This window comes from Leptonychotes weddellii, chromosome 1 (genome assembly GCF_054177405.1).
Source record: "Leptonychotes weddellii isolate Sample4059 chromosome 1, ASM5417740v2, whole genome shotgun sequence".
In the NCBI taxonomy this organism is placed as follows: domain Eukaryota; kingdom Metazoa; phylum Chordata; class Mammalia; order Carnivora; family Phocidae; genus Leptonychotes; species Leptonychotes weddellii.
In genome coordinates, this window is record NC_138369.1 from 141,326,352 (window position 1) to 141,338,144 (window position 11,793).

At 43.8% G+C, this 11,793-nt stretch overlaps 2 protein-coding genes across 2 annotated transcripts in view; one reads left to right on the forward strand and one right to left on the reverse strand.

Moving 5' to 3' along the window:
• The window catches only part of CD96 (CD96 molecule), a 69,482-nt gene that overhangs the window by 51,212 nt on the left and 6,477 nt on the right, over nucleotides 1-11,793 (reverse strand). The window contains exons 3-4 of the mRNA XM_081815728.1: nucleotides 11,392-11,653; nucleotides 8,105-8,160 (exon numbers count right to left, since the gene is read on the reverse strand). Coding sequence (XP_081671854.1) covers nucleotides 8,105-8,160; nucleotides 11,392-11,653 — 318 coding nt within the window. The remainder of the gene's footprint in view (nucleotides 1-8,104; nucleotides 8,161-11,391; nucleotides 11,654-11,793) is intronic.
• ZBED2 (zinc finger BED-type containing 2) lies at nucleotides 433-4,012 on the forward strand. Its single transcript, XM_081797217.1, has 2 exons — nucleotides 433-777; nucleotides 1,017-4,012. Exon 2 carries the CDS (start codon nucleotides 1,812-1,814, stop codon nucleotides 2,463-2,465), a length of 654 nt encoding a protein of 217 aa, XP_081653343.1. The 5' UTR covers nucleotides 433-777; nucleotides 1,017-1,811; the 3' UTR covers nucleotides 2,466-4,012.

Below are 11,793 nucleotides of genomic sequence, written 5' to 3' on the forward strand. Positions count from 1 at the left end.
CCACAGACACCTTCTTCAAAATGTTCCTGTCTCCTCTTGGTAGGTTCTCCTTCCTAAATATACATATATATAAATATAGTATTTATGTAAATATAAAATTTTTGCTTAAACTGTGACTATTCTTTTATTTCACTCCAACTGAGAATACAAGCCAATAGCGATTGAGCTTTTCTAATTCCACTTACATAATATAATAAAAAGCAACCTCAAATCTGTCTCTCAACTTGTCATATTTCTTTAAACTTGGGAGGTTTCCTCTCACTTAATCTTCCCTTTTCTGCAAGTTCTTTGGCTTTTCCACTGACTGTATTTACAACATCCATAGTTTCCAAACCCAATGTTGAGACTCACGGTCTGACAACTGGACAAGATATTTGAAAGCACAGATGTCGTTGAGGCCTGTGGTTTCTCTGCTGAAATCTCACCCTTCCCCCCCTTCCATATTTTCCTTTGCTTAAGAGGCCAGATGATGGAGTTATCTGGAAACAGAACTAAGACTTGTAGGTGCTCGACTTACTATTTTATTACCAGCCCTGTGCCAGGAACCTCTTTTTTCGGGGGTGTGGAAGGGGGGCGGAGAGAAAGTTGGCATCTGTGTGTGGGCAGGCAGGGACACACCCACTTGGAAAGGAGGCATCTCTGGAAGTGGGAGGGAATAGGACTGCAGGTGCCCTCCTCCTGGGGGCAGGAGTCAGCTACTGGCCACCCACAGCATGCAGGAGCCCTCACCCAGTACCAGAGCCTCAGGCACACCTTCAGAGCCCTGCTTGCCCGTAAGTAAGTACCCACTTGGAGGGCTGGGGGTGGGAGTGTTTCCTAACTCTTTGCGGTTGCTAAGCTTGACGAACAAGGCTCTCCATTACTTAAGAAATGATCCCAAAAAGTAGAGAGAGATGTCAGGCTATTTTTTACAATGTAATTTAATTGTCCATCTATTTATTTCAATGGGGGTGAATCAGGCAAGCCCCCGGAGTAAGCGGCTGTCGGGAAGGTCTTATCGGCTCTTGGCTTTGCAGGTGATGGTGCACGGGAAGGTGCAGGGTAAGCTACTCGCTGAGGACCGTCAGGCTACAAGTCTGTGGAGATGTGCTCCACCTCTCCCTCCTCTCTGCATGCCAGTTCCTCCTGCTGAAAACAGCTAAGCCTGCTGTTCGGAATTCTTAGAATCTCAGCCCCAGAGGGACCTCTCTAGGGCCAAACTGACCTTACACTGGGAACTTTATTACCCAGAGTTTGGACTCTCTGTTGCGACAGTTCTCAGGAAGTGTGGGTGTCTCCCACCATCAGTGTCTCTCTCTCTCTCCGGGGCGTGCTTCTCCCTACTCTGAGGAAGGCCAGTGAGGCCCCAGCCCTGGACGTCGTGAGCAGCCCGAGGGTTCGGAGCCTCCAAAACCCATATATAGGCATCCAGGACACAGAAACAGTGGAAGCAGCCAGGAGGGAATCAAGAGAAAACCTAAAATTTCCAATGTTCAAAAACTTGGGGTGGTACTTAATGTAGAGAACACTGAATTCTTTGTGATTCCTGGACTCATTTGCTTTGCCTTTCTGGTCTAGACAAGAAGGGATCAGTACATATCTGGGGCCTGGAGGGAATGTACACGGGAGCCTCAGAGGCCATTTCGTGTGGCTCTGACTCACCCTGACTCTCTGTGAAGTGGAAACTTCACACCACTCAGGTGTGGCCAGCCTTTGACCTTTGTTGTGAATCCCCAAGAGTTACCACAGTCCCTTCCCAATTACTCATTTCACTTTAGCTGTGGTTCAGCTAAGACTTCTGGCTCAAGGAAAGCTGTAGAAGAGGACACAGGATGAGGCGGGAAGAGGAGGAAGAGGAGGGAACCAAGATGAAGGTAAAAAGAGACCTAGAGATGAAGGAGGAAGAGGCAGTAAGTGAGAAGGGAGAACTGGTTGGCCCTTTCACAAGCGCCATGCCTGCCCCTACACCCCACAACAAGGGCACCCGGTTTTCCGAGGTATGGGAGTATTTCCACCTGGCCCCTGTTCGTGCTGGCCACCACCCCAACCAATATGCCACCTGCCGCCTGTGTGGCAGGCAGGTGAGCCGTGGCCCCGGGGTGAACGTGGGCACCACAGCCTTGTGGAAACATCTAAAGAGCATGCATAGAGAGGAGCTGGAGAAGACTGGCCATGGTCAGGTGGGGCAGCGCAAGGACCTGAGGCCCCAGGGGCCCCAACTCCCCATGGGTATCGAGGGCGACTGGGCCCGGCTCCTGGAGCAGGTGGGGGCCCTGGCTCTGTGGGCCAGCCAAAGGGAAAAGGAGGTGCTTAGGAGGGAGAGGGCAGTGGAATGGCGGGAGAGGGCAGTGGAAAGGCGAGAGCGAGCCCTGGAGGAGGTAGAGAGGACCATCCTGGAGATGAAGTGGAAGCTGAGGGCTGAGAAGGAAGCCTGTCAGAGACAGCAAGAGCAGCTTGCCGTGGCTCATCCCTTCCATTTTGTGTAATCAGCCTGGGAGGTATCTATTCTGAAAACACAGACTGAGGCTCACAGCAAAGAGCCACGTTAGGATAAATAGAAAGAAAGTATTTGTGTTTTTAAGAGAAAGAGTGCATAGTATGAGTTAATCTCAGCAGGTATCAACTGACCAAACACTTACCTACAGGGTCCCTAAAGCTGTCCTGACCAAAACTTCAAAATGTATTAACTGAAGATAAAGGTTGTTTTGCCACCATGGGTCTGTGAGTTTGGGTGCAGAATGTACCATTCTGCTATGTTGCTGAGTGAAAATAACGGGATTTATGCTTTGCACTTGGTTTTGGTGGAGCTGAGGGTTCTGACAGTTGAGGCTGGTCAGGTGGCTGGAATGTGCCTACGTGACCAGCTCACTCTAAGAGACCCCACCAGGAGTGGAGCTTAGGCTTCCTGGGGCCCAGGTGTTTGCAGACATCCTGGTGGTGAGTTAAGAACTGGGTACAGAGCTTGTTCTGTGGGGCCCAGCTGTGGAAGGACATAGAAGCTTGCGCCTGAGATCTCAGGCCCCATCCAGTGCAGGTCTTTCTCCCACTGGTGCTGTTGTACTGCCTGCTCTTATTAAAGCTGTGTCACCAGCAGAACCTGTCTGAATCCTGTCAGTCTTTTCAACAACCTAACACATACGTCAGTAATGTGTAATCAGCACAGAGAGAATTAAAGACTTTTCAACTTACTCGGATGAAACATTAAGAACAGAGGATATAGAAACTTATTCATAAATATTTTAAAATATAATCCAATTTCATATTAAGGTCTGTTAAAGAGGGAGTTCATGAAGAAGAGATGAGAGAAACTCAGGAAGGAAAAGAGAAAGGTAGAGAGATGGGGTGAGGAAGGAGAAATAAAGAACAGAGGCAGAAAACCAAAAGAAAAAGGGATAGAGAATAAGTGTGAACACAGAAGAGAGACAGATTCCCACCACCCCCCAAAAAAATTCACCATGAAAAGATGAGAGACCATGACTGGGAGACTGAAGGACAGAGAACATTTTCCTAGGTTCTGAGGTCAATTTTAACACTTAGGTTGCTTTTGTTTTGTCCCGACAGACCACTCATTCATTTGAGCAGTAGTTTTGGGATTTTATCCTTGTCTTTGAGATGCTGGCTGCATGCCAATTCTTCCCTGTTTTTTTTTTTTTTAATGTTCATTTTAAAATACTCAGAGATGGGGTGCCTGGGTGGCTCAGATGGTTAAGCGTCTGCCTTCGGCTCAGGTCATGATCCCAGGGTCCTGGGATCAAGCCCTGCATCAGGCTCCTGGCTCAGCGGGGAGCCTGCTTCTCCCTCTCCCTCTGCCTCTCTCCCTGTTCACGCTCTCTCTCTCTCTCTGTATCTCTGTGTCTCAAATGAATAAATAAAATCTTTTAAAAAAATAAAATACTCAGAGATGCTTTGAAAAAAGGAAACCTAATAGTCTATAGGGAGAGAACAATTCCCTGGGCTGTTGAGAATATGCCTAATATGTTCACTCTGGAATAGAATAAAACCAACTGGCAAGGACTGTGGCCTTTGTGCTGGAGCGACTTTTATTTTGAATGACTCCTCTAGAACCTAATGTTTTTTGTTTTTTGTTTTTTTTGTTTTGTTTTGTTTTTACTGGGTTGGTGGTGGGAGCTGGGGAGACAAGAGCTAATAAACACAGTCTTTCATTGTCTCGTAAATAAGCCCAAGCCCTTTATGGGCATCAACCTTCCAGAAAGCGGAAGAGATCCTGGTATAATAATGGCTTCTTGCCTCGCTCCGTCCTTACCTGTGTGTGGCTCCCTCTTAGCGCTTGTTCTTAGACTGTCAGCAGCTCTAACAGCCACATTTGTCTTCCCTGTGAGCTGTGTGTGGAACAAGCACAAGTCCAAACACAAACTTGTGAAAAACCCAGACTGTACTGCAGGCTTATAATCTCCCTTTTTGTTCTAGCAACCTGCCTGATATTAGAGATTTCACTTCCCATATGAATTCCCAAAGGGGTATGGTGCCATTTTTAGGGCCGTCTCCAGCTGCGGTGAAAGCTCAGGGACTCACCACTGCAAATGAAGATGGCCACTGGGAGTCCCATGGCTGGACACTGGAAATCAGAGCCTTATTGTGTCATAAGATGGAAGGAAGGAAGGGGAAAAGAAGCTCTAATACCTAATCTTAAACACACACACACATACATTTGAAATGGAATTTAAGAAGGACAAAGAATCCACAAAGTTTCAGGCTTTGCAAAATCACAATTAAATAAACAGCAACAATGAAAATCTGCAAACAGCCACCAGAGCTATACTGCTGAATGGTAATATGTGGTTTTAGATTATGGTGTCTGCTTCATATGTCCCTTACGATTTTAGCTTCTCTTCATTTTCAGGCATTTTTTTTTTTAAGATTTATTTATTTTAGAGAGAGAGCATGCACGAGCGTGGGGGAGGGGCAGAGGGAAAGGGAGAGAAGCAGAGCAGAGCTTGGAGCCTGACACAGGGCTCAATCCCACGACCCTGAGATCATGACCTGAGCCGAAATCAAGAGTCTAATGCTTAACCAACTGAGCCATGCAGGCGCCCCCTTTTCAGGCATTTTAACCCCAACTACTTTTGTTTCCTGTGTCATGTTAGGTAGTTCTTTTTATATTTTTTTTCACCTAACTTTTGTCAAACATCATAAACGTGGAGAATAACAAGGACGAGATCCAGAGAGATGATGGCGTTAAATAAAAAGAGGCATCAATAGAGACATGTGGCTCGTGGAAAGATCGAACTATTGAGTAAACTCTGGAGTTTTCATGCCTCTCTCTGTACCTTCTTTTGCTGCATCTTCACAGTGGGTTATGCAGGGCCAGGGCTATGGGCTGATGGCTCTCTAGGCCACATATTTTTTTGGAATACAAAGTCTGGTACATGAAGGGGCCCTGTGGTTTCAGTAAAGACTCCCTTTCCATCTCAGCTGCAGGGGCGAGGCTGTGCACCATGCTGGGGCCCTGGTGAAGTCTTGCCCTGGAACTCACAAGAATATGACACCCACAGGTGTGACACTCTCCTTGGACAACCCTGGCATGTCAAAGCCTGAGAAGCATCATTGTTAGGGTAATTTGGGGGCTTTTCTATTTTTCAGGAAAAGCCAATTAACCATAAACTTTATCGCTTTAGTAATGCTGGAAAACATAACTCATAACTGACCAAATCCCCATTACTTTAACACCAAGGGCTGCTGGTGTAGTGACTATGCAGCACATAGTAGGTATCCAATATGAACATGTTGAATTAGTTAATTTCTAAGGAATGAAGGGGGGGTTGGAAATTACCATTACCCAACACTTATGGATGCCAGATGGCAGATACTTCGCATATGTTCTTTCATTTGATCTTTATATCACTTTTGGGAGTTTGGGATCATTGTCCCTGATGAGGAAGAGCTAAGGATGAGGAACCTAAGGAATCGAGGTCCCAGGGGCCAGAGTTAATAAGTGATGGAGGAGAATCCAGACCCAGGTCTATTGGATTCCACAATCTATATTCTGTTTTTTCATTATCTCATACTATCTCTTAAAATCAATCACACAGGAGATTTATGAATGTATATTCAGATGAAGGGATGGGAGAAAGAGAATAGGTGAATGATAAATAGTGGGAGGAAAGAAATATTCTCAAGACATCTATTATGTGCAAAGTACTCCATTAGTGTGCATAAATTTCATTCACCTAAGAATCCTGTGAAATATTAATCTTGATCTCAGTTTTAGATGACTTAGCTGAGACTCGTGGAGGTGAACTACTGGATGAAGATATGTAGCCAGGAAGTGGTCAAATTAGGATTCGACATTAGTTCTCTCTGCCTCTGAACCATAGGCTCCTCTCATTATACCATCCTGCCTGGAATGGGGCATGCTAAATTCTCATCCTTGCTCTGCCCTTTATTAGTGACTCAGTCAGTTGTGTAGACTCTCTGGGCCCCAATTTCTCATCTGTAAAATGACTGATGCCCTACCTTCTTCAGAGGCTCAATGAAAGCATGACTCGATAAAAGCATGTAAAAGGACTTTGAAGAGTTAAGAAGCTATTAAAAATACAATGGGGACTCTAAGAATATTAGGGTAAAGAATTACTAATGTTTGGCAAAATCTTAAAAGATCCACAGACAAGCTGTGTCCTGTCACTGGTTATGTAGAGTCGGTGAGAGATTACTCACTAATTCCCCAGGAAGGAAGGTTCTCCGATTTTCCTAGTCAGAGCCTAGGTAAGCATGGATACAGAAGAGGAAATCGGATAACGTGTAAGAGAAAGTCCTTTTTCTTTTTAACTGGAATTCTTGGATCCAATCTTATAGATTTATTCTGTATCTGGATTGAGTCCTTATTACCTGTAAACACTGGCATAAAGAACCTTCAAGAAATCCTTAGAAGAACCAAAAACACCTATCAAACATTGTGCCATTAGTTTGTTTTATTTAAACTATTGAAATGAAGTCCACTAATAAAATTGGAATTAATTGTGAAAGAACAAAAAATTTTAAATCTTTTTTATATACTCAGGACTACAACAGCAATTATCTAAGAGACTAATACATAAAATCAACAGAAGACACAAATATATTCTCATTTAAAACCATCCCACAGAGTTTGAGCTATGATTTGTATGCGGCTGTCAAATTAAATGACTGATATGCAGCAGGATCAGAAATCATAAGTTATTTAATGTTCGTAGGACTAGAAGAAACTAGAATATGAGTATAATTTTCTCTCATCTCATGTAGCAAGAAATGTTTGAGAATTTGTGGGAATATTTATTTTATAACTTGGGATTTTAAAAAGCTTGAATTAAGTCAAAGTGCCCCAAGATAGCTGATTAACACTAATAGTAATAACAATATAACAATCATAATGTTCATTGAGTGCTTAATATCTGCCATATTTATACCAAGAACTTTCCATACATTATTTCATTTAATTCTTAAGAACAACAACAATATGCAGATACCCTTCTTATCCTCTTCACAGAGATAGAAAAACTGACCACAAAGATTGAAGTTATTTGCCCAAGGTCACAGCCAGCAAGAAGAGCTGGCAAGTGAGCCCAGATCCCAGTGACTTGAGGCTGGGAACTATCAACAAGAAACTGAAGTCAGATAGCCCTACACTACTTTCCTTTTCCACCTGCCCCTTCTCCTACCGCCTGAGAAATAGCCAGGGTTCTGAAGGAGTTACAGAAGGGCAGCTTTCCTCTTGTTACTTCTAAATAAAAACTATAGGAAAGCTGGTATAGGAAATGGACTAGAACAAATTAAATGCAGCTGAACAAAAGCCTCATTCTTACACCAGGATTCACACTACTTTCTGTCCTACTTTTCTTTCCCTATCTTCTCCAGTTTTTATTAAGGAGAAACTGAAACTATTGAGACTATTTTTCCAGAAAATTTAAGGACTAAGGATTACAGATCACATGTCCTAAGAGCCCAAAGTCAGGAAGTAAGGATTCCCATTTGGTTTCTAGGATCAACTCAGCTTCCCTTCTTCACCAGAAATTAATTGACTGAGGGCCAAGGAATAAGGTCCTTTGAGAAAACATTCTGGACAATGATGCAACACAACACATCTTGGCATATTATACTATAGATTATCAAAGGTTTTAATGTGACTCACCTCTCTCAAGACATCCGTAGAGTTATTTTCCACAATCGTGGGGATTTCTGGCTTAGCTTAAAGGCAAATAAAACATAGTTAGTGGCACTGACTGTCATCTGACCTGGCCACTAATGTGTGTGTGTGTGTGTGTGTGTGTGCACGCGTACATGTAAAATTCATCATTCATCAAATATTTATTAAACACCCACCATGCACCCAGCAGTATGCTAGATACATAGAAACAAAGGTGGACAGATCAACTTCACGGTCTTTTTTTTTTTTTAAGATTTTATTTATTTGACAGAGAGACACAGCAAGAGAGGGAACACAAGCAGGGGGAGTGGGAGAGGGAGAAGCAGGCTTCCCGCGGAGCACGGGGCCTGATGCGGGGCTCGATCCCAGGACCCTGGGATCATGACCTGAGCTGAAGGCAGACACTGAACGACTGAGCCACCCAGGCGCCCCTCAACTTCACTGTCCTTAAGAAATTTACATTTTCATGGAAAATACAGATCTTAGAAAGTCAGAGAATATTTCAGTGATTTTGATGTCCTGCTAGACTGTAAGTGCCTAGAAGCCAGGCTGTTTCATTCATCTCTCCATCTCTAGCACTTAACAGTGCCCAGCACAAAATAGACATTGAGTACATTATGTTGAACTGAAGTGGTTTCAAGTCAGTTCTTGATGGCAGACAGAGCCATCTATGAACCAGTGGAGAAACAGTAAGCCTGTCACAGGTGCTGTCACTGCTACATCCACTTGGCACTTGCTTCTACTTGTTGAAGGCCTCTCGTTGGGCATACCTAATGAGTCCCTCCTAAGGATTTCTGGGAGCACACTTAGTCCACAAGTAGGGCAAACTGGAAGTCTAGAGAGCTAATGGTGAAAACAGATGGCGAGTTGGTGGATAATACCCCAACTTCCTTGCCTTTATATGGGAGAACTCTGATGTGTGTTCTTCTGGAGTTCTCTGGGGGGAGTGAGCTCTAAGTCCACACTGGTAACCAGCATGATCATGTACATTTCATTATCTTCCTTCCCTTCCTTGGCTTTTCCACTCCTCTTCTGATGTTTCCCTCCATAAATTCCCTCAATAAATACTTCTCAAATAAATTAATTTAGCTCAAATCCTTGTCTCAGTGTTTTCTTTCAGTGGAATCCAAACCAAAATACAACCCAAACTAAAATACACTAAAGGGAGGAGGGGTATTCTGACCTCATATTAGCAACAGATACTATTGGAATGAAGGACCTGAAAGAAAAAACAGTTACTGAAAGTTGCAAGGGTACTAGAGAGACATTCCTTTAGAAGCTCAGGACAATCAGGTTTAGGGCTTAGGAGGGGGCAGGCGCAAACCTGTGATGGCAGGTTCCCTGATAAGGAAAGTCAAGTCAGAGGAGATTAGTTAGAGAGGGGCAGGAAGTAGCAAGGGAGCTGGGGAAGCTTCTGGTTCCTGGACTGTTAGAGAATGGAGGCATTATTAAGGAAGAAGAAATAGCTGGATTTAGGGCATCCAAGCTGGAGTGGGTCTCTGCTACACTTGGGTATTTATTTCAAGGTTTTCAAGGTTTTATTTTTGGCTTGTTCTATTTGAGGAATCACTGAGGGATGCTGAGTGGGTCCTGAATAAGACATGTATTTTACCGCCATGCCAGGACCACTATAAATGCACTTGGTGGCACACACACATCATCTAAGGACTAGATGAGACTGGCCAAGCACAGCCTGGCTGGCCCATTCGCTAAAGAGGAAAGCCAGGAAGCAGGGAAAATCTAATGAACGAGCAGGCAGAACCTCTTATTTTTAAGCATCCACTGAATGGAGATCAAAGAAGAAACAGAGAGGGAGATGTAGACACAAACAGGGCCAGAAGAGCGAGCCGTCAAAGAGTGAAAAGCTTTCAAGACGAAGATGGAAGTATCTGCCGCAGAGAGATATGGGGCACGGTTAAGTGTTGACAAGGCAGTTAGATCAAGCTGTGGTGCAAAAACCCTCGGTCAAATGGGACATAGTTTGCCTAACTTAGAATCGACATTTCTTTTCACATCCTGGATAGCTGCCTTCATTGATTTGCCAAAAGTCAGGCCGAATGAGTCAGTTTCATGTTGGGTCGAAGACAGTCACGCCCCAGTAAGTAAGCGGAGGGTGATATCGATGAGGGATGAACAGTCTTTCCCACCTCTTCACAGTGCACTGTTCAGGCTCCATAAGCAACCTGATCATCAGGGGTGATCCATTATCTCTTAGCCCATCCCCCAAGGAGAGGTGGAGGGAAAGGGAGGGAAGGAGGGCGAGCCGGAGAGAGATATAGGAAGAGCTATAAGCAAAAGACTTCAAACTACAGAAATCTTGGCTGTAGCTGCTTCTATCTTTATGCACCACAGGGTTTGCATTTCCCTCAAAATACTGGATTCTCTGATCTTTAAAAATAATGCAATATGATTCTAAGTAAAAACAAAGATTATTCACTTGTCCAGTCATTCAGAGAACTGAAGGAAAATCTAGTAGCTCATGCCCTTAGATTTTGTGAAGTTATTTTCTATTTACCTCATTTGCAAAAATAATTAATTGTTCATCCACATCACTGCTTTTCTCTTTGCCTTCATTTAAAAATCACTTTTTAAAAAACACAGTTTTTGGCGACAAAGATAAAAAAAATCCAAAGCCAGGGGTTTGTATTTATTAATATTGCCATGCATCACTGAGCAAAGTAGGATTTTCACATTTCCCCCAAATTTACTCCCTGCAGAGTCTGTGCAATTTGAGTGAGGCCACGGTGGATATTTCAGCTCTGCTCTACACTTTTGTGAAGGCAGGGACAGAGGGCCATCCCTGCAGGCTCCTTTGCTGAGGAGCTGGCCCTGCTGGGGATGGGGAGACTCCTGCAGTTTCTTTGGAGCTGTGTTTATCATTTTCCCTTCCTCACACTGTCCCCATTCTGCCTTCCTCCAGCAAGCAACCAAGACAGTTAGACAACTAAGTAATTAGATTTTGGCAGTTATAATTAAAGAGATTTCCAGTATTCTCAGGAAACATTAAAGTTGTAAATAAGGAGTGGTCACCAGGAAACTGGCCAATCTATGGCTTTCTGTGTGATTTTATTCTATCAACTCAATCATTGTTTTTTAACTTCTATCCTTATCCTCACCCCTAACATGAATGACAGTCTCAAGGGAAACAGCTCTAGCGTAGCTACCCTGGAGGGCTACTCTCCAGTTAACAGGGCACTTTCTTTCCAGGGTAGAGCAAGGCAGGAGAAATGGACAGAAAGACGGCAGGGAGCTCAGAGAACAAAAAATCTTACCAAAAACCTTGACTGTGGTGGAACTCCTCAAGATTTTGCCAGGTCTGACCATAACGTGGCAGGAGAACTTCTGGTCATCATCGTGGATTTGGACTGGAGAGAGGTAGAGTTTATAGTCTGTACCTAGCTTGACTCTGTCTTTAAATAATGTGGAATTGCTGATGGATTGACCTTGGGTGATAAGTGTTTCCCGAGTTCCATTATCCTCCTGCTGAAAGAAATAGTTACTAGTTACTGTGCACTCAATCATGCCAGCTCTGGGCTAGATGTTCTCCATGCATTAATTCATTTATATCTGTAAAAATAGAGATGATGAATGAAGAATTGAAATTAAGAGAGATTTAGTATGTTACTAGAGAAAAGATCTTTACACTTGACTTTCAGTTGACAACTACAGTCACC